This window comes from Capsicum annuum, chromosome 7 (genome assembly GCF_002878395.1).
Source record: "Capsicum annuum cultivar UCD-10X-F1 chromosome 7, UCD10Xv1.1, whole genome shotgun sequence".
NCBI classification, from domain to species: domain Eukaryota; kingdom Viridiplantae; phylum Streptophyta; class Magnoliopsida; order Solanales; family Solanaceae; genus Capsicum; species Capsicum annuum.
The window spans coordinates 35,079,140-35,098,199 of record NC_061117.1 but is presented as its reverse complement, the minus strand read 5'-3'; the positions used below and the strand labels follow the sequence as shown (position 1 = coordinate 35,098,199).

At 34.6% G+C, this 19,060-nt stretch overlaps 1 protein-coding gene across 2 annotated transcripts; it reads right to left on the bottom strand.

Moving 5' to 3' along the window:
* Positions 1 to 9,968: 9,968 nt before the first annotated feature.
* Positions 9,969 to 15,929, bottom strand: LOC107877779 (putative receptor protein kinase ZmPK1). Of its 2 annotated transcripts, XM_047393471.1 has the most exons (3): positions 15,752 to 15,918; positions 15,506 to 15,608; positions 9,969 to 12,909 (listed from the first exon to the last, which is right to left on the bottom strand). In XM_047393471.1, exon 3 carries the CDS (start codon positions 12,701 to 12,703, stop codon positions 10,568 to 10,570), a length of 2,136 nt encoding a protein of 711 aa, XP_047249427.1. In that variant the 5' UTR covers positions 12,704 to 12,909; positions 15,506 to 15,608; positions 15,752 to 15,918; the 3' UTR covers positions 9,969 to 10,567. The 2 variants fall into 2 exon arrangements, with proteins under 2 accessions (XP_047249427.1, XP_047249428.1); XM_047393472.1 differs by lacking the exon at positions 15,506 to 15,608 and having other exon boundaries at positions 15,752 to 15,929.
* Between the last annotated feature and the right edge of the window lie 3,131 nt (positions 15,930 to 19,060).

The window sequence follows — 19,060 nt, the reverse complement described above, 5'->3', positions numbered from 1 at the left end:
GATTGGGTGCTTCTATCACCTTGATATGTAGGGAGGTTTGAGTCCCCTATAGTGCATATGTATACCCCCTGATTCATAGGATCACACCCATTAGGGCCCTTCCATCTAGGATAGAGCTAGGACCATATAGCCCGTGGATGTCTTCTTATGTTTGATGGTTGAGCTACACCATCCAGGCTAAAGTTTTAAAGTGCATGTTAAGCCTTATTTCCTATACCAACTTATGATATATATATATATATATACATATACATATGATAATGTGCATTGGACTTTAACTATTTTGAAGTATTTATCATGGTTTTATTTTGCTCCCTTACCTCTGAGTTGCATACTAGTGCTCAACCCACTAACTGTCTCTAAATTTTTTATCCCTATGTGGTGCAGGCATCGAAGATACTTTTGTTTTTCCTACATGAAGTTAGGTAGATCAGCCCAGTTCATTATTTTGTTGTGGTAAAAGACTTAGACATTTCATTAGTTCTTCTCATCATTAATGTGGTCATAGTTATTGTTAGGGTCGGGGTATGTCCCAACACTTTATTGATTTTGGTTTTGTTTTGAAGGCTTTGTTGGATTACTATAGACTGGAATGGTGATTTTGCTTAGTTGTTTTAGCCGGTTGTCATCCATTGACTTATCTTGAAGTCTTTGAGTTAATATATACTATCTTGTTATATGTTTGAAATTCATCTGATATTGGGCTATTGTGTTCAGTTGGTTAGGTACAGGGGGTGGTCTTCGGTCCTCGTTGGACTTGAGATAACCATCATGGCCAGGCCCTGGTTGGATTATCACAAAGCTCTTTCTGAGTGAACACGTATTCCAGGCTCTTATGATTAGAATAAATGTCAACATGGACCCTATACAAATAATGTCACCAAATCTTCAATACAAATATTACAACTAATAATTCCACATCATGAGTCAAATAGTTATTCTCGTGAACCTTCAACTATTTAGAGACATAGACAACTACCTTGCCATGCTGCATTAACACACAACCCAGACACACCTGAGATGCATCACAGTAGACAACAAAACCATAGATAACAAAACCATCCATACCCTTAGGTAAGGTCAAAACCAAAGCCGAAGTCAACGTATCCTTCAATTTATGGAAACTACCCTCCCAAGCTTTTAACTACAATAACTTCACCTTCTTCTGAGTCAGCTTAATCAATGGGGCAGCAATAGAAGAGAAACTTTCTACAAACCTGTAATAATACTTCGCTAAACCCAAGAAGATCTAAATATCAGTTGGAGTCATGGGTCTAGGTGACTTCTTAACCACCGTAACACTCTTTTGATCCACCATGATCCCTTCACTAGAACCAACATAACCCAGATAAATCATAACATTTAACCAAAACTCACACCTGCAGAAATTTGCATACAACTATTGATCTTTTAAGGTTTGCAATACAAGGCGGAGATGATCAACATAATCTATCTCACTCTTGAAATATACCAAAACATCATCAATCAAAACAATCAAGAATAAATCTAAGAACTAATGGAATACCCAATTCATGAGATTCGTAAATGCCATCGGGGCATTAGTCAAACCAAAGGATATAACCAATGTAACACCCTAGATTTTAGGTCCTAAAAAAATTTATGAAATTTTATCCTCACTGTCCTAAATACGACTTACCCTACAAGTCATAGGGAGTATTAACGAGTCATTGGAGATAAATCATAGCCTAACCATTGTGTGTGGCTTAGTTTTTTGCTCTGAGTATGATTTGCTCACTACAAGTTATGAGGACTTATTACGGGTCGTTGTGTGCAAATGTAGGATGCGAGTGTATACCCAAATGGTTTCGGTGTTGACTATGACTGGATCTTCGAAGTCTTAGGGTCCTATTATGAGTCATGGTATACAATTTATAAGGTCAATAATGTGCGTACCTGATGACACTGTCTTGACAATGACTCATGAAGATGAGTCGTAATGAGTCATTATGAGACCTGTAACTACTGACAGCTTATTTTTCCAACTTTTAATGTGGGAGTATTTTAGATATTTCTTTCTTATACCAATAATGACCCATGACCTATAAAACTACTTGGGGACCTATTTTCATTGATAACACACTTCAAACACTCTTTCTTTTCTCTCAAGTTTCTCAAGCCTCCATACTTTGGGTTTCCAAGAAGTGGGTCAAGTAAAGCCTCAAGGATTGAATTCTTTCCATAATCTTGGGTATTTTAGGGGTTGAATTCTTCTATAATCTTGGGTATTTCAGGCATGTTACTCTTTCAAAATTATTACTTTGTTAAAATCGTGTGTTTTAGAGTATTATTCATACGATTTTGATATTGGTTTTTGAACATGGGTTGAGGGTATTGAATGATTGTTGTTTATATGATATTTCATGTTTGTATATGCATTAGTTATGTTTAAATGGTGGTTTTACCAAATTGATGCATGGGTATGGTGAATAAACTAGGAGATTGTGAATTCCTTAAATTTTTCAAATAATGACAGTATAATTGGTAATGATCTCAACCCTTATTGGGACTTTTTTTGAATATTAAAAGTATATATATTGAATTACTCTCGAACTGTTGCATAATGTGGAGAGTTAATCAAGCATAATGATAATGGTTTTAATTGAACTTATGGGGTTGTACAATTCCCCAAGATAATGTATAATTGAACCAAGAAGTTTATGAGTTTCCTTAGGCGATGATAATTATTTTGGCATGCTGATATTTTCTTTCAACAGTAGTTGGTATGATAATACCAAAAATGTATGCCTAAATATGTATCATGGTTCAATAAATGAGAATGTGTGATAAATGGTTTAATGGGACTTTAATAAGCATTCTGTAGCTGAGTCGTGAAAGTGGAAGTCCTAAGGGACTAATACTAAAAACCAAAGTTCCCAATGCGGGTGTCTACATGATCAGGTGGTTCGAGTCCCCCTTATTATTATCATATGACTAGGAGGTTCGAGTACCCCATATTATATTACATGATTGAATTATTATGTCACCTTGATATGACGGGAGGTTCTAGTCCCCCATATTCTATATGTATACCTTCTAGTTTGTGTGGCCACATGTACTAGGGCCCTTATAGCTAGGGGAGAGCTTGGACCATATACCACGTGAGTGCCTTCTTATGTTATGCCTTCTTCACAATTCAGGCTAAAGTTTTAAAGTGCATGTTAAGCCTTGTTCCGTATCCCTACATGTGCTTTATATATATATATATATATATATATATATATATATATATATATATATATATATATATACATATATTTATTTATATAAATATGATTATGTGCATTAAACTTTAACTGATTTTGAAGTATTGATCATGGATTCATTTTGCTCCCCTACCCCTGAGTAACATGCTAGTGCTCAACCCACTAACTGTCTCTGGATGGTGTGTCTCCACATGATGCAGGGACCAGAGATACTTCTACTTTTTCTGCATAGAGTCAAGTAGATCAATTCGATTCGTCGGTTCATTGTGGTGAAGTGGTGAACTTCCATTCTACAAAAGACTTAGACATTTCATCAGTTCTTATCATAGACTAGAATTGGTAGTTTACATTATCATTAACATGGTTATTGTCATTGAGAGTTTACATTATCATTAATAGGTTTGGGGGTATTTCTCAAAACTTTATTGATTTTGATTTTATTTAGAAGGCTTTGTTGGATTACTGTAGATTGGGATGGTGATGTTGCTTGGTTGTTTTAGCTGGTTATCGGCCATTGACTTATCATAAAGTTTTCGAGTCTATCTATACTATCTTGTATATGTTCGGAATTCATCCGACAGGCCAAATGGCACTCGTCATTTTTCAGTGAGGCATCGTGATGGCGCCGCATTGTTGTGAAGTCCTATTTCCCAATTTTCATTTTCTAGTGGCACAATGCGATGGCACCGTGCCGCGCCATTGGACAAAATATGGATTTTCACTTTTCAGTGGCCCAACGCGATTCCACCACGTCGCGCCAAAGTGCATTTTTGCACTTGTTCATGGAATACACTCTCAGCCAAAATTTAAGTGGCTCACCGTGATGGCACCACGTCGTGGTGATGGCCAAAATTGGGATTTCAGCGACAAAAATTTTAATTCTCTCCAGGAGTAATTTAGTCTTTTTCAACGGCCCTAATTAGTCTAAAACACGTTAATTAATTCCTAAAATCTGATTTAGTCATTGTTTATTCAAATTTTCCCTAAATTAAGAATATTCTCTCTCAAATATTAAACCCTATCCTTCAAGAATTAAGTTCAAGTCTCAAGGAATTAACCAAGAAACTTCAAGAATTCAATTACCCAGGTATGTTAGGTGTTCATCCTTGGATTCTTTTCACCCTTGGAGTTCAAGAACACTTTTTTTTTTAAAATACAAGTTTTTAGATTCTTGATTTACATGTTTGAATTAGATTGTGTTCATGTATGTATTGTTGTATGCATTTCAAATTCAAGATTTACCCTATATTTCATGTAAATCAATTAGCATGTATGTTAAATTAGGTGAATTCTCATGTTACAACCCTTGATATTTACAAGTTGAATGTGGTAACCATGATTTTGATATATGATTATTATTATGTGCAATAGTCATGCTCCCCAAGTGTTCGATAGAATGTCTATATGAATTAAATAGTGAAATCATGACATGTTAGCATGCGTTCCCACCCATGTACAAGTTCAAGCCATGTAAGTGTTTGATAAAATGCCTCAATGAATGAATTGTGACTAAGTGACTAGATATTATGCTTTTAAGATGTACTATGTTTAACTATTTATGCTATCGAGTCCTGGAGGTATTTAATACTTGAAATCTAGTTGTTCACTTAGATCACAGTAGTTATAAAATACTCTCGGTAAGTTCAAGAAAGTAGTATTCAGTCAGTCTTCATAATCAGTGTGAGTTTAGTCAAGCCAGTCTTATAATGATCAGATCTAGTGTTATTTCAGTTGGGAGTAGGATTCAGCATCGACTGAACCAAGGGATGGGGGCATTCCTGTCAGTATAGGGTTTGACCCTTAGTATCAATCTTTAAGTTTTAGAACTATGCAGCCAGCATAGGGTAAGTCGTCCTCCTGCCAAACTAGGGTTGACACAATCATATATATATTGCACGAGTCTTTCCTCAAGACTAGGGTTGATGCAATGATTGTTAGTAACCCATGGCAAGGTTCTAACACCCTTACAACTAGGGTCACAGGTTGGACCCCAAATTAGTTTACATCGGGGTATGTCAGTTAAATGAACACCCCCACAGTCTTAGTTTTAGTCTTCAGTATAGAACTCAGCACAGTTTTACAGAACCATGGCAATTTATTATTAGTTACTCAAATATCAGTTATACAGCCAATAGAACTCAGTACTTAGTTACAGTATAATATCAGATACACAATATGTATATATGTATATGTGTGGCAGGGCAAACTCAGTGATTGTAGCAGTTTCAATTCTCTATGTACTCTCATTCAGTTACTTCATATCATTCAGTCGATTACTGTTCATACATATGAACCCATGTATATTAGCCTTACCTCATCTAGCATATCAGTATATTCCACGTACTGATTGCATACTCTCTTTTGCGCTATGATGTCTCATATCATAGGTTTGGATGATCAGGTTCCTGACCACCCTCAGCCAGATTCAGCTAGCAGCAGCAAATTCAATAGTGTGTCCTTATCCATCGAGGATATTATTTATTCTAGTACTTCAGCAGATTTAGTATTTCTTTTAGTAGGTGGTAGTTTGTGGCTTGTCCCATCAAATCCACATTCAGAAAGTTAGAGGATTTTGGACTAGATTGCTTCAGATGAATGTTCAATTTTTTTTAGTATTATTATCAGTAATTAGTATTTGTTTTTAGTTTATGAACCTTATGGTATATTCAGCCTAACTTCCGCATACATTTAGTATTATTGTTCAGTGCTCACAGTAGGTACCAGCTCATGGGTTAGCTTGAGGTCCCTCAGGATTGTAAATACTATCTGGCACCCAGGGTGTACTCTTAGGGCATTACAAATAGAGTCAGGGTGATTCAGGAAAGGTTAAAAGCAGCTCAGATTAGGTAGAAGTCTTATGCATACCATAGACTTTGTGCCATGAGATTTGGAGTTAGTGATCAGGTATTTCTCTATGTGTCACCTATGAAGGGTGTAATTACGTTCGTGTGGAAGGGCAAGTTCATCCCCCGATATATTGGACCTTTCAAGATTCTTCGCACAATGGGTGACGTAGCTTATGAGTTAGCCTTACCCTTAGATTTTGTTGTAGTCCATTCAGTTTTCCATGTTTCCATGTTCCAATTATACATTCTATATCCATCTCATGTTCTTAGATGGGTTTCAGTCCAGTTGGATGAGTGGTTGACCTTCGTGGAAGATGTTGTGCTTATTTTGGCTAGTGATGTTAGGAGGTTGCGCACTAGGGAAATTCTTGTAGTTAAGGTTCAGTGGAGGCACCGCCCCATGAAGGAGGCTACTTGCGAGATTAAAAGTGGGATATAGACCTAGTATCCTCACTTGTATGAGACTTCAGGTACATCCTAATCCTTTACTTTCACGGATGAAAGTTCTTTTGGTAGTAGATATTGTAATGACCCTTTAGGTCATTTTCTGTATTTTCAGTTATTTTCACAGTTAGAGCATTCCTATAGCTGCCCTAAGTCATTTTATGACTTGCTGGGACAGACAATTTCGTTACCGAGCAGTTTGTTTGATTTTTAGAGTAAATTCCCTATTTTGAAGTCCTCACTAGTTCAAAGTGGCTACCAGATTAAAAATTTATTCAAACGATCTCATATGCTAAATCTGATTGTACCTATATATCTAGAATATTGATTTTAGTCTAGGTAGACCTTTGTTCGAGTCTCGAGGTATCCAGCCTCTTTTCGAGCAATTGGTTGGAAGTTTAAAAAATGACAAGTTGGGTGTGGGACCCACTTTTCATCAAAATAACCTCGGATGGAAATTTTAACTGCACCATTGAGTTTGAACCACCAAATTTAGTAAGGTAGTGTAGTTTGTTTACGTATACGGTATTTCAAATGAATCTCGAGGGGTTAACGGAGACTTAGAAATTTCCAAGTCTCAGCTGCTGTTGGTGCACTCATTAATCGCAAGACATAGATTGTGGTTGTGGTATGGCATGTATGATTGAAATTCGCATAAGCAACATTGGCAGCTATAAAAGCGACACCCCTGGCAGTGGCACTAGAGTCGCTAACTCGACTGCTGGTCATCGTGAAAATGATATGACAACCAATGGGTGGGTATCACGATGGCGATACTAGTGTCGCGAATGCGACTCTCGAATACTTGGGAAAGATACAAATACCCTATTTCAGTCTCTTTTTGACCATTTCTCATCTATTCTCATGAGACTTAAATCCTAAGGAATGGAATAGCTTAGTCATAGCATTGTCGGTGCTCTTGTGAGCTTGGGTAAGGACCGATTACACGTTTTTCCTTCAAATTTGAATTCCTCCATTGCCATGATTGATTTTTTCTTTTCTTATGTAAAAGTGCTAAACCTCAGCGACTTGGTTTTAGCACCAATATAGCTTAAAATTCACCCATTTTTTAGGATAAATGTTTCTTGAGCATATGAGGACGTTTGGTTGATTTTAGAAATGCAATTTCCATAAATAAGACCCACATGAGAATTTTGAGTCATTTTAAACCCGAAGTAAATAGTGTAATATGCGAATCATTTTTCTCATTTTGATTAGTAGGTTGTGATTTTGATACAAAAGGGGAAATGGGTGATTATTTAGCAAATTCTTTAAGCTTTTTTTGACATCCAGGTAGGCTAGGTTTTCCCTCCTCATAGATTGATCTAATTCATAGTATTTTTATGATATTGTGTTAGATTTGGGATGCATTTTAGGCATTGGTGTTGTGATTGGCAACGCTTGAGTTAGTCGGATCGTTTAGGCTATTCAGAAATCGTAATTCAGGCATACTTGGCTTAGTTGCTCATGCTTTAGGTAAGATCTCAAATTAGGAAATGATTGCAGCTTTGTTAACATCTAAAAGTGGATTTATATACCTTAGGCTAGTACGGTGTAGAATTTGCATTGTAATAGATTTCGAAGAATTAGAAGTAGGCTCTTCGACCCACCTTAGGCCTAGATTTGTGTTGATCCTTGTAATCTTTTACACATTTGTTATACACCTTAAAAATTCTTAGTAAAGTAATAATGATGAGTGTTAGCACTTTATGGTTATGATGGGTTGGTATTGAAAGTTTATGCTTATTGATATTATTATAATGATTATATATATTTATTGGTTCAAGTTTGACTATTAATGATATATTTAATGATTCAAATTTGAGTATTGTTTACGATATATATGTGTGTGTGTATGTATGTATGTATGTATGTATGTATATAGTAGTTTGAGTCCGCTTATTGATCATGATAACAATTATATGATTATCGATTTGAGTTCAAATATTGATTATGATGTTGATTATATTACTACCTATTTAAGTTCCGATATTGATTATGACTATGATGATATACGTACCAATTTGAGTTTGGTAAAAAAGTATGATATGGATAACATGTATACCGGTTTAACTTCAGAAATAGGAAAATTGTTCTAGTGTGTCATGGCATGGACAAATTCTAGTTGAATCATGAAAGTTGGTAAATGATGGTGGTGCGGGTTATACTTTACTTGATTGTACCCTCCAGTCTTTTGGGAGTCTGCGTCTGGTTATTTACTTTTCCACACTTATTGGCTTATGGGAGCCAATTTTGTAGTTATAATTGCATGTTTTTTATTCTATTTTTTCAGTTTATTTATTTATTCGTGTACAATGATGTGGGAGTTATTCTCAGATTTGCCTTTTTTTGACTTAGGTATAGTATCTTGCATTTTATCATATTTATTGCATGGTTTAGCTCAGTCGATCGATGATGCCTACTGAGTGCCCGTGATTTGGTACTCGTACTATACTTTTTTACCTTTTTGGTGCAGACCTGAGAACTAGTTACCACCGTTGATTCGAGGATCATGCTATAGTGGATTTCAGAGATAGGGTGAGCCCTTGGAGTTGGAGTTTCCCTATTTCTTTCTATTTATCTATGTCTAGTCTTTTATTTCGATACAGATTGTATTGACTATTCTAGAACTTATAGTGTGTTGTAGTAGCTCTTGTACTGACTCTACCAGGCCGTGGGATGATTTTCTATGTCATGGCTACCTTTCAAATTATTCTATTTTCTTACTGACTTATAAATGGTGTTTTCTATTTCACCATTTTGGGGCATTTTCTACCAAACTAGCCAATTATAAATAGCTCTAGGATACAGTTCAGCTTACCTACTAGCGGGATTTAGTAGGTGCCATCATGACTCATAAATAGGGTCGTAACATGCACCTTTTTCAAAGAGTTGCACCTTTCTGATGGGGTTCACATTTTTGAACCATTTCTTCTCTTCAGAAAGAAAAACATAAAATTTTGAAGAAAAAATACTCCTCTTTCTTGAAAAGTTCTAGTGTGATTTGTTGTTGTTGAGTGTGTTCGTAGTTCGACAAAATTTGAGGTATCGATATTCTATCGAAGTGATTCATTTTATCCTAGGATGATATATTCCATAACCTCAAGTACTTGACGAAAATAATTTTCTTAAGGACACACCATGAATTCGATGGACTTGAATCTTTCTGTTTCATCTCTTTTTCTTAAATTTGGTTTTACTGTTTTTTCCAGAAAATTGTTTGAAATTCATATTGATATTTTTCAACTGTTTGAACTTATGTTTGAAGTTCTTGAAATTTCATTATGATAGTTCATAAGTTGGTTGAACTTGTGTTAAAGTTTTTAACATTTGATATTTCTATTTTCAAGAAAATACTTTGAACTTCATTTTTAGTTGTTCATAAGTTGGGCTAAACTTATTGTTAAAAGTTTATAGTTGTAAATACAGAGTTTAAACTTCATTTGATTGTTCATATGTTAATGTGTTTAAAGTTATCATTAGAAAAAAATACAGATTTTACTAAACCCGAGAAATACAACATCAACTGTCCTATCTAACAATTCATGCTGCAAGTGACATACTGTAGGAAAATATACATTTGTCAAATCAAATGGATTGCGAATAACAAGTAATTCAATGTCACTTGAAAGAAGATACAAGCTCGAGAGATCCAAAACAAGCTAAGTGACCAAAGCCTTGAGAATTGGAATTGCAAACCTTTACACATATTAGAATCGATATCCAAACCAAGATATCATTACTAGTGTATATGCACTGAGATGACACATCCTGCAGCACAATTTGTTGTTTTTTCGAAAATAAAGTACTATCATCATTTTACGTAGTTTTTTCTTATGGCGCCAAAAGAATTTCTCATACAAGCCTTACAACTTTGTGCGAAAACACGTTTCTTAGTCGTAACTCTGAGATTCCATATTTTCTTCTATTTATCTCTTTTGGTTACTATACTAGAGACATCACATGGTACTACAACATACAGGAAATTGAACAAAAAAGCAGAATACTTGAAGCAACCACACAGCTAAACGCTCACTTAAATATTTTCCTTTTCTACTCTTGTAGAATATCCACCACCTGGCTCATTGTAAGTCTTGCATCTTTGTCTTCTTTTGAACATTGCAAAGCTACTTTTATAAGAGCTTTCATTTGTTCCAAATTGTAATTACAATCTAAAGCACCATCAACGACTTGTTGAATTTTCGACGCACTTTGCTCATCTCCATGAATCTTCTCACGAACCCAGTTGACCAGCATTGTATGTTGCATCTCATCATTATCCAAGTTAGATTGAGGTCTATTTGGACTCTTTCCAGTGATCAATTCTAGTAGAACAATTCCATAGCTATAGACATCGACTTTGGAGGTGATGGGATTATGAAAAATCCATTCAGGAGCCATGTAACCCCTTGTCCCCCTTATTCTGGAAAAGCTTGAATTGTCCGCTCCACCTCTATTTAATAGCTTCGAGAGACCAAAATCAGCTACCTTTGGCTCATAATTGGAGTCTAAGAGTATATTCTGAGGCTTTACATCACAATGTAGAACCCATTCTAGACACTCTTCATGTAAGTAAGCAAGACCTTTTGCTGTTCCCAGTGCTATCCTAAACCTCTTTTCCCAATCAAGAATATTACTGGCATGCAAATTATCCGCTAAAGAACCATGCTCCATGTACTCGTACACTAGGAGCCTGTGTTTACCCTCTGCACAATAACCCCATATATCTATCAAATTCATATGGTTAAGCTTGCCAATTGTGCTCACCTCTGCAAGAAATTCAGTTTCTCCTTGGCTGGCTTCTATTTTGAGACACTTGATGGCTGCTATTCTGTTGTCCGATAATTTTCCTTTGTACACAACACCACCACTTCCGTGGCCAATTTCTTCTCTGAAATTAGACGTTGCTTTTTTCAGCTCAGCGTAGGTGAATCTCTTGAACCTATCGATAGCCGGACTATAGACTTGACCAGGTGTTGCACTGGAGCATTTAAGGTTTGTAATCAAATAAGAGGCAAGGAATATGAACTCAAAAACTCCCAATGCAGCAATAAACCCAATAAATGTCTTTAACCATCCGTGTTGCTCTTTTTGTTTGTAGCTTCTTTCCAGCAACACATGATGTGTTCCTTCACACTGCAATTTGCCTATAGGACGTTCCACATATGAATCATTGCCAGCCTTCGGCATTTTTACGTAGATTATATCTTTCCAAGATGGTGAACGGTACCCATTGAAGAGCAAGGTCTTTGGGAAGCAACTATAGGTGCCATCCTTCTCATCATATTTGAATTGAAATCCTTTGCAAATGCAGTTGTGTGAGCATTCTTCTTTGCACTGCTCCAACGTGTAATTGAAAATCTTTTTAATGTCATACCCAAAAAACTCAACATGAGGAAGTTGATGGAAGTCCACCATATTGCTATCGCAGGAGAGCTTAAAATCCGGCTTGCATCCATAGGACCAGTCCGTCAGATTTTTCATACTGTGATTTTGTAGGCAAGTGCACTTTCTACCAGAATCATGACTATAAGTGCACAAACTGTTCAACCCACAAATTCCATGAATCCTACAAGGTTGTGAAAATGCTTGCCAAGAAACTTTCCAGTTTGTCTTCTTCTTATTTAGGCTATATACTCGGATATTCCCATCGATATCCAGCGTTAATCTTCTTTTAATTCCTCCTTCACCAAAATCAGAAGTGTTAGCCTCAAAACTATCAGTCGACCTGAAACGGCCCAAAAGGTCGAAGACTGCAATTTTGCTATTGTTGTAGGTGGATCGCCCATTATCCCAGCTTGTTTTCCACGAGGTTGGCCAGTAAACGCTCGACATTTCTAGGCCTTCATATACAAGCTCCAGCACATTATCATCAGAGAAGTGTAGCTTGTAAAAGCCAGATGAAAAATTTGTTGAGCTTCTTAGAGACACAAGCTTCGAATTTTTGGTCAGTGCTTGTCCAGGAAGGAGTGTGTCAGTTGGTGTGTCGAAACTTTGCCAAATAATAATTGTTTTGTCTGTAAGAACAAGGTTTCCGTTGTCCAAGAGTTCCAATTCAACATCGGCATTTGATTGTGTTTCAGTTGCCCAAACTACGCGCTGGCCAGCATCAGTAAGAACAAGATCCCCTGATTTCAGTAAAGAAAGCTTTGAGTGCCTTCCATTCACAGGGTCGTCTCGATTGGCCATCCAAACTATGGTGTAATTTTTATCATCACCAAGTGTGTTGCTAAGCCATATAGCAAAGCAATAGGCGTTTTTACCCACCGAGTGAAAACCCGCTGTATAATCACCGTTGGGTGATGAAATTTGTGTATCTTGGGAAGTAGAAAGAGAGGTACCTTTACTCAAACTAGTGATAATTGACGAGGAGGATGAAATTGGTGGTATTAGTACTGAAAGGAGAAGAACAAAGAAAAAAAGGGGCTTAGACATTTTTGGTCTGCGAGGTTGAAGCATGGGACTAGCTTTAATACACGAAGGCTGGAATAAATTAACTGAACCAGTAACAAGATTTTAAAATTTAACCAACATAATGTAAAATTTTGTTGTCAATAATGAATTTTCGGAATACCACTAGAATAATCACTATATTAGTGAACTTTTATGCGAGTTCGATACCCTATCTTATAATCCCCTTCTCCATTTCCGTTCCCCAATTTCTTTTTCCGAAAAAAAGTGCAGCACATATTCTACCTACAAATTAACCCAATTGCTCATATTGAACTACCAACACTTTGTACCTTCAAAGGTAAATTTACACACTAGCTTGCAATAACATAGGATGTGGGTAAATTGTAGTTCCACTACTTCCACAATATTTTTCTCTGTCATCTCACACCAGTCCATACGCTATTCTGCCCCTCTGATTACTCATATTTTGCTTACTTTTCTCTGTCATCTCACACCAGTCCATACGCTATTCTGCCCCTCTGATTACTCATATTTTGCTTACTTTTCTCTGTTAGGGAAAAAAGAAGAAGAAAAGAATGGTATCTCAAAATGGGTCATTTATCTATAATTAATGGAGATTTGAATGGTTCACACGTTAGACCTTTAAGTACAATATTATAATAAAATTTAAGCACTGAGTTGATCTGAATAGGTCAATAAGACCTTAAACAACTCTTAATATTATTAGGAGTTATTTTCCCCATCAGTTTGTCCACCATTATCAGCTACCACCATCACTTTTAACTACTACCACCCTTCAACCACCAAACACCACAGTCAGTCCCTATCATACCTACCATTTATATTATGATTATATTCTCTGTTGCCACTGCCAGCATCAACCACTACTATTAATGATATTTTGCACGACCTAATAACACAAAAAAGCTGTGAATTGAGTTAGACTAGATATTGTTGGATATTTCAAAAAAAAATAAAATTAATATATCTAAAATTACAATTCTAAGACAATTGATTCCTACTTTAATGACTTTTATTATCTTCTTAAATAGCCATTTCTTGAGCTTTATTCTTCTTCAATTCCTCTAACTCCACTAACGTTTTAGCCTTTTGATAACATACCGTTGGTGAGCCATATCATTTGTACTAATGACCATAATCATTTTGAGTCATGATCCAATAATATTTGATAACAATTGTGACGCTTTTTGATCCACACTAGCGCATTTGATGAATTATCTCATTATATAAATAAACTCAACCCTTCAAATTTTCCTACTAAAATATAGAGTGTTGGGTTTTATACTATGAAGTCTTTGTTAGTCTTTAACTTTTAATTTAACTCTAGAAAAGCTTGTCGAATCCTAGGTGATTCATCTATATCAGGTGAATATCCTTAAGAACAGTGTCAATAACCATGCCTCAAGTTTTGAAGAATTTCCAACAATGTTTGTGGTAAAATATTTTTTCCATAAGATTTTAATCATCCTCACGTCGAACATAATTGAATTCTATAAGAACAAATAATCTTATAAGATTACTGGAGAACTTGTCCGTGCTTCGCACAAGTTAGTGCTCAGTTTATAAATTTATTATTAATTAAAAATAAAGCATATTTTTACCATTATAGCTCTTCTAGTGTTTTTTTTTAAATGTTTACTCTGTAAACTATAATAAAAAGGGCATTGGTAAATTATATTAAGTTTAGTTCATCTCCTAAATATACATAAATATACTTAACGGAAAAAGATATCAATAATCAAATATATGTTTGGTAAACTTTTAGCATGCCAAATATCACACAAAGTGTAGTTTAAATAAAATTAAAACTCAATTTGGTAGGAGGAGAAAAAAAATTATAAGTATTCAAATGAGTTGGATAGCAATTTATCGAACTCTTCTTTCATTGATATTGTTAAGCCTTTATAAATACTAAATGATGCGCTACATTTTAGTTTCTTCACATATGACTTCATCATTCATTTACTTTAGAACACACGTGGAACAACAATTGTTACAGAGCAATTAAAATATTTTAATAATTACAAAAAAGTCGAATTAATAAATATAAAAAACGTTACATAACGTCATCTCAAAAGTCTCATGCTCCCAAAAGCTTTATCTAAAAAGAAAAATTACATCTCCTGTCAATTCCTTAAGTTCTATGCATACATATTTTTTTTTCTGCAAGTGCTATCAATATTTTTTCTATTATTTTACTCCAAACTTTATCATTTGGTGGGGTTCATTGATGTTCCCAGAAGAATAAAAAGAGTTGCAATACACCAAATTATACATTACCAAGACAATCACTATACTCCTCAACCCACCAGAACTACACAACAATAGGAAAAACAACAACAATACAATCATAGCTTCAAGAACCCAAATAAAAATTCAAACTTTATCTAGGGTTCATTGCTTTTCCCAATAGAGCAAAAAGGGATTCGCAAATACACAAAAATATTACAGTACCAAGAAACTTCTGAATCCACAAAGAGCTACACAACAATAGCGAAAAACCAAAACTACAAACACACAATATAAATAAAATCTTCTAAAAATTTTAAAAGATACCTGTTGTTGATCCTCGTTTATTCTTCAATTGTAAGAACTTTATATTCGTTCATCGTCAAATCAATCTCACGCCATATTAATTCATATATTCCACTTCGACATTCTTATTATTGTCATATATTAATGTTTTCATGATTTTTTTGGGTACCAAAAATAAAAACAACAAAAGGGCTTAAAATTAATCTTGTGTATAGATAAACACATAAGAGTAAACAGAATAAAAATTATAAGAAAAGGAGAAAAAACCTTGATATCTGAATGTAGATTTCCTGCTCTTACTCCTATTTTCTCAACAAGTTGTGATAATTTGAGTTATAAGAGGTTACAAATTAGTATGGGTTATGTGGATTTAAATGAGATGGTAATTAAGTGGTTTAATGGATTTAAATGAGTTGTAAGTTATAATTGAGAGTGGCAGTATGTTATCACCCAATCCGTTATTATCAACAGAACTAATAAGGACATTAAACAATCCAATTCATTTAACTGTGATAAGTAGATTGAAATAGGTGTTTTTTCTCACAAATATATTTAATTTTAAATGAGAAAAATGAGATAAAAAGTAAAAAAAAATTGGCAAAAAAGATAAATAACAATGAAGGCCTTAGAAGTATGCCACATCAGCATAATTCTAAGCCTCCTTTATATATATATATATATAATTGAGAGAGAGATTCTTATGGAAATCTGATAAGATTCCGAATTGATTTATAATTATGTTGGCATAATACATAAACATGCCCTTTAACTTGGCCTCAGATCATATATATATATGACCTCCAACTTTAGATGTATATAAGTAGACACTTAAACTTATATAAAGTTGAACAAGTAGACACGCATGTCCTATGTGGCATCCTACGTGTATTATGCCACATAGGACGTGTGTGTCTACTTGTTCAACTTTATACAAGTTTAAGTGTCTACTTATGCACATTCAAAGTTGGAGGTCATAGATGTGATTTGAGGTCAAGTTAAAGGACAAATTTACGTATTATGCCTAATTATATTCAATGTGATGGTGATTAGAATAATAATTGATTTCCATAAGAATAATTGATTGGGAGTTAATTTTACATTCGGAGGAATACATGATTTAACTAAAGAACAATTGATTGTTCAGGTTGCGAGTCAATTTTACATTCGGAGGAACACATGATTTAACTAAAGAGATAATAAGAAGCAAAGAAGTTGAGAAACTGTCTAACTAGCATGTGCTTGCTTTGGGAATCAATGATTTGATCAGTAATTATTTAATGATAGTTTATAGTGATTCATGAATTCGATATTCAATACTTTTGTGGTCATGCTAATAAGGTATGTGACGATGTTGAAAATCAGTTGGATAAAAAGATCAAAATGATAAGGAGTGATAGGGGTGAAGAGTATGAATTTTTTTTTACGGATATATATTTAGAAAATGAAATTTTTTATTAAACTACTGTCCTGTATTCACCTCAATCGAATGAAATTGTTGAAAGAAAAAATCAAACGTTGAAGGAAATGATGAATGTCTTACTCATAAGTTTAGGTTTACCACAAAACTTATGGGGAAAAGATATTCTTACAGCAAACTGAGTACTCAATAGAGTGTCCCATTGCAAGACACAATCCATTCAATATGAAAAATGAAACGAAAGAAAATCAAACCCGAAATACTTCAAAGTGTGGGAGTGTCTAGCCAAAGTCCAAGTGCTTATACCCAAAAAGGTAAAAATAAGACCAAAAAATTAAAGATTGTGTTTTCATCAGATATTTTAAAAATAATAAAGCATGTCAATTTTTGGGTTATAAATCCAAATATTCGAATATTTATAAAAATATAGTAATTGAATCAAATAATGCTGAGTTCTTTGAACACATTTATCCATATAAAACTAGACATGAACTATTTAGTAGAGTGTCTAAATGACCTCGAGATGAACTAAAGAAGAATGTACTTAATAATGAGAATACAAGGCGTCGTACACGTCAAAGAACGTCGATTTCCTTCAGATCAAATTTTGTAACATTTCGTATTAAAAATAAGCCTCAAATGCTTAAATAAATGATGTCGTCTTGGAACTCATTCTTTTAGAAAGAGGCAATCAATAGTGAGATTGATTCAATTTTGAGCAACCTCACCTGGGAGTTGGTTGATCTTCCTCTAGAATATAAACCTTTATGTTCTAAATGGATCAAAAAATGAAAGCTGATGGTACTATTGACAAATACAAGGCATGACTTATTGTGAAAGGCTTTAGACCAAAAAAGGTCTTAATTATTTCGACAGTTACTCGCCTGTAACAAGGATAACGCCCATCGGATATTGGTTGCATTAACGGTGGTATATGATTTTGAAATCCATCAAATGGACGTGAAAACAACATTCTTAAAAGAAAAATTGAAGGGAGAAATTTACATGGAACAACCCGAGGATTTTGTGGTTCTCGATAAAGAAAATAAATGTGCAAACTTGTTAAGTCACTTTATGGACAAAAATAAGCACCCAAATAGTGACATGCAAAGTTTGACCAAACGATGTTGGCAAATAGCTTCAAGGTAAATGAATGTGATAAATGTGTTTACATTAAAGTCACTCTAAATCACAAAGTCATTATTTGTTTGTATGTGGATGATATGTTGATCATAAGTAGAGACATTTCTGACATAAATACTATAAAATGAATGCTTGAAAGCAAGTTTGATATGAAAGACCTTGGAATTGCGAATGCGATCTTAGGAATAAGAATATAAAGAACTTCACAAGGGATAGAGTTGTCACAATCTCGTTAAATTGAAAAAGTAGTTGACAAGTTTAAATATTTGGATTTCAGTATTTTCAAGACTCCATTAGATGTGAGCTATGCATTTCAAGAGAATAAAGGTAAAAGTGTCTCACAGTTGGACTACACAAGAGTGTTGAGAAGTTTGATGTATATCATAAATTGTACGCGATCAGACATATCATGTGCTATTAGTAAATGGAGTTGGTACACGAGTAATCCCAATCAAACTCATTAGATGCAATGAAAAGAGATTTAAGGTAGCTAAGTATAATCAAGATTATACTATATAACAAATATCCAACGGTAATTGAAAGATATAGTAATACAAATTGTATTACCAGATCGAATGAAGTAAAATCCATGAGTAGATATGTATTTACTTTAGGTGGAGGAGCAGTCTCTTGAAAATCATCCAAACATATATGTATTGCCCGCTCTACAATAAAATTTAAATTTATCACATTAGATAAAGCCAGTGAAGAAGCTGAATGGCTCCAGAATTTCTTGAAAAATATTCCTTATCGGCCCAAACTATTGGCACCAGTATACATACACTATGATAGTCAAATGGCAATATAAAGGGCAGGGAGCATGATGTATAATGGTAAATCTCATCATATTAGACAAAGACATAAAATCATTAGAGAAATAATCTCTAGTGGAATTATCATGATGGACTATATAAAGTCAAATGATAATGTGTCAGATCCACTTTAAAAATGCCTATCTATAGAGCGAGTTGAGAGATCATCAAAGGGAATGGGTTTACGGCCTAGGACAAGTCATT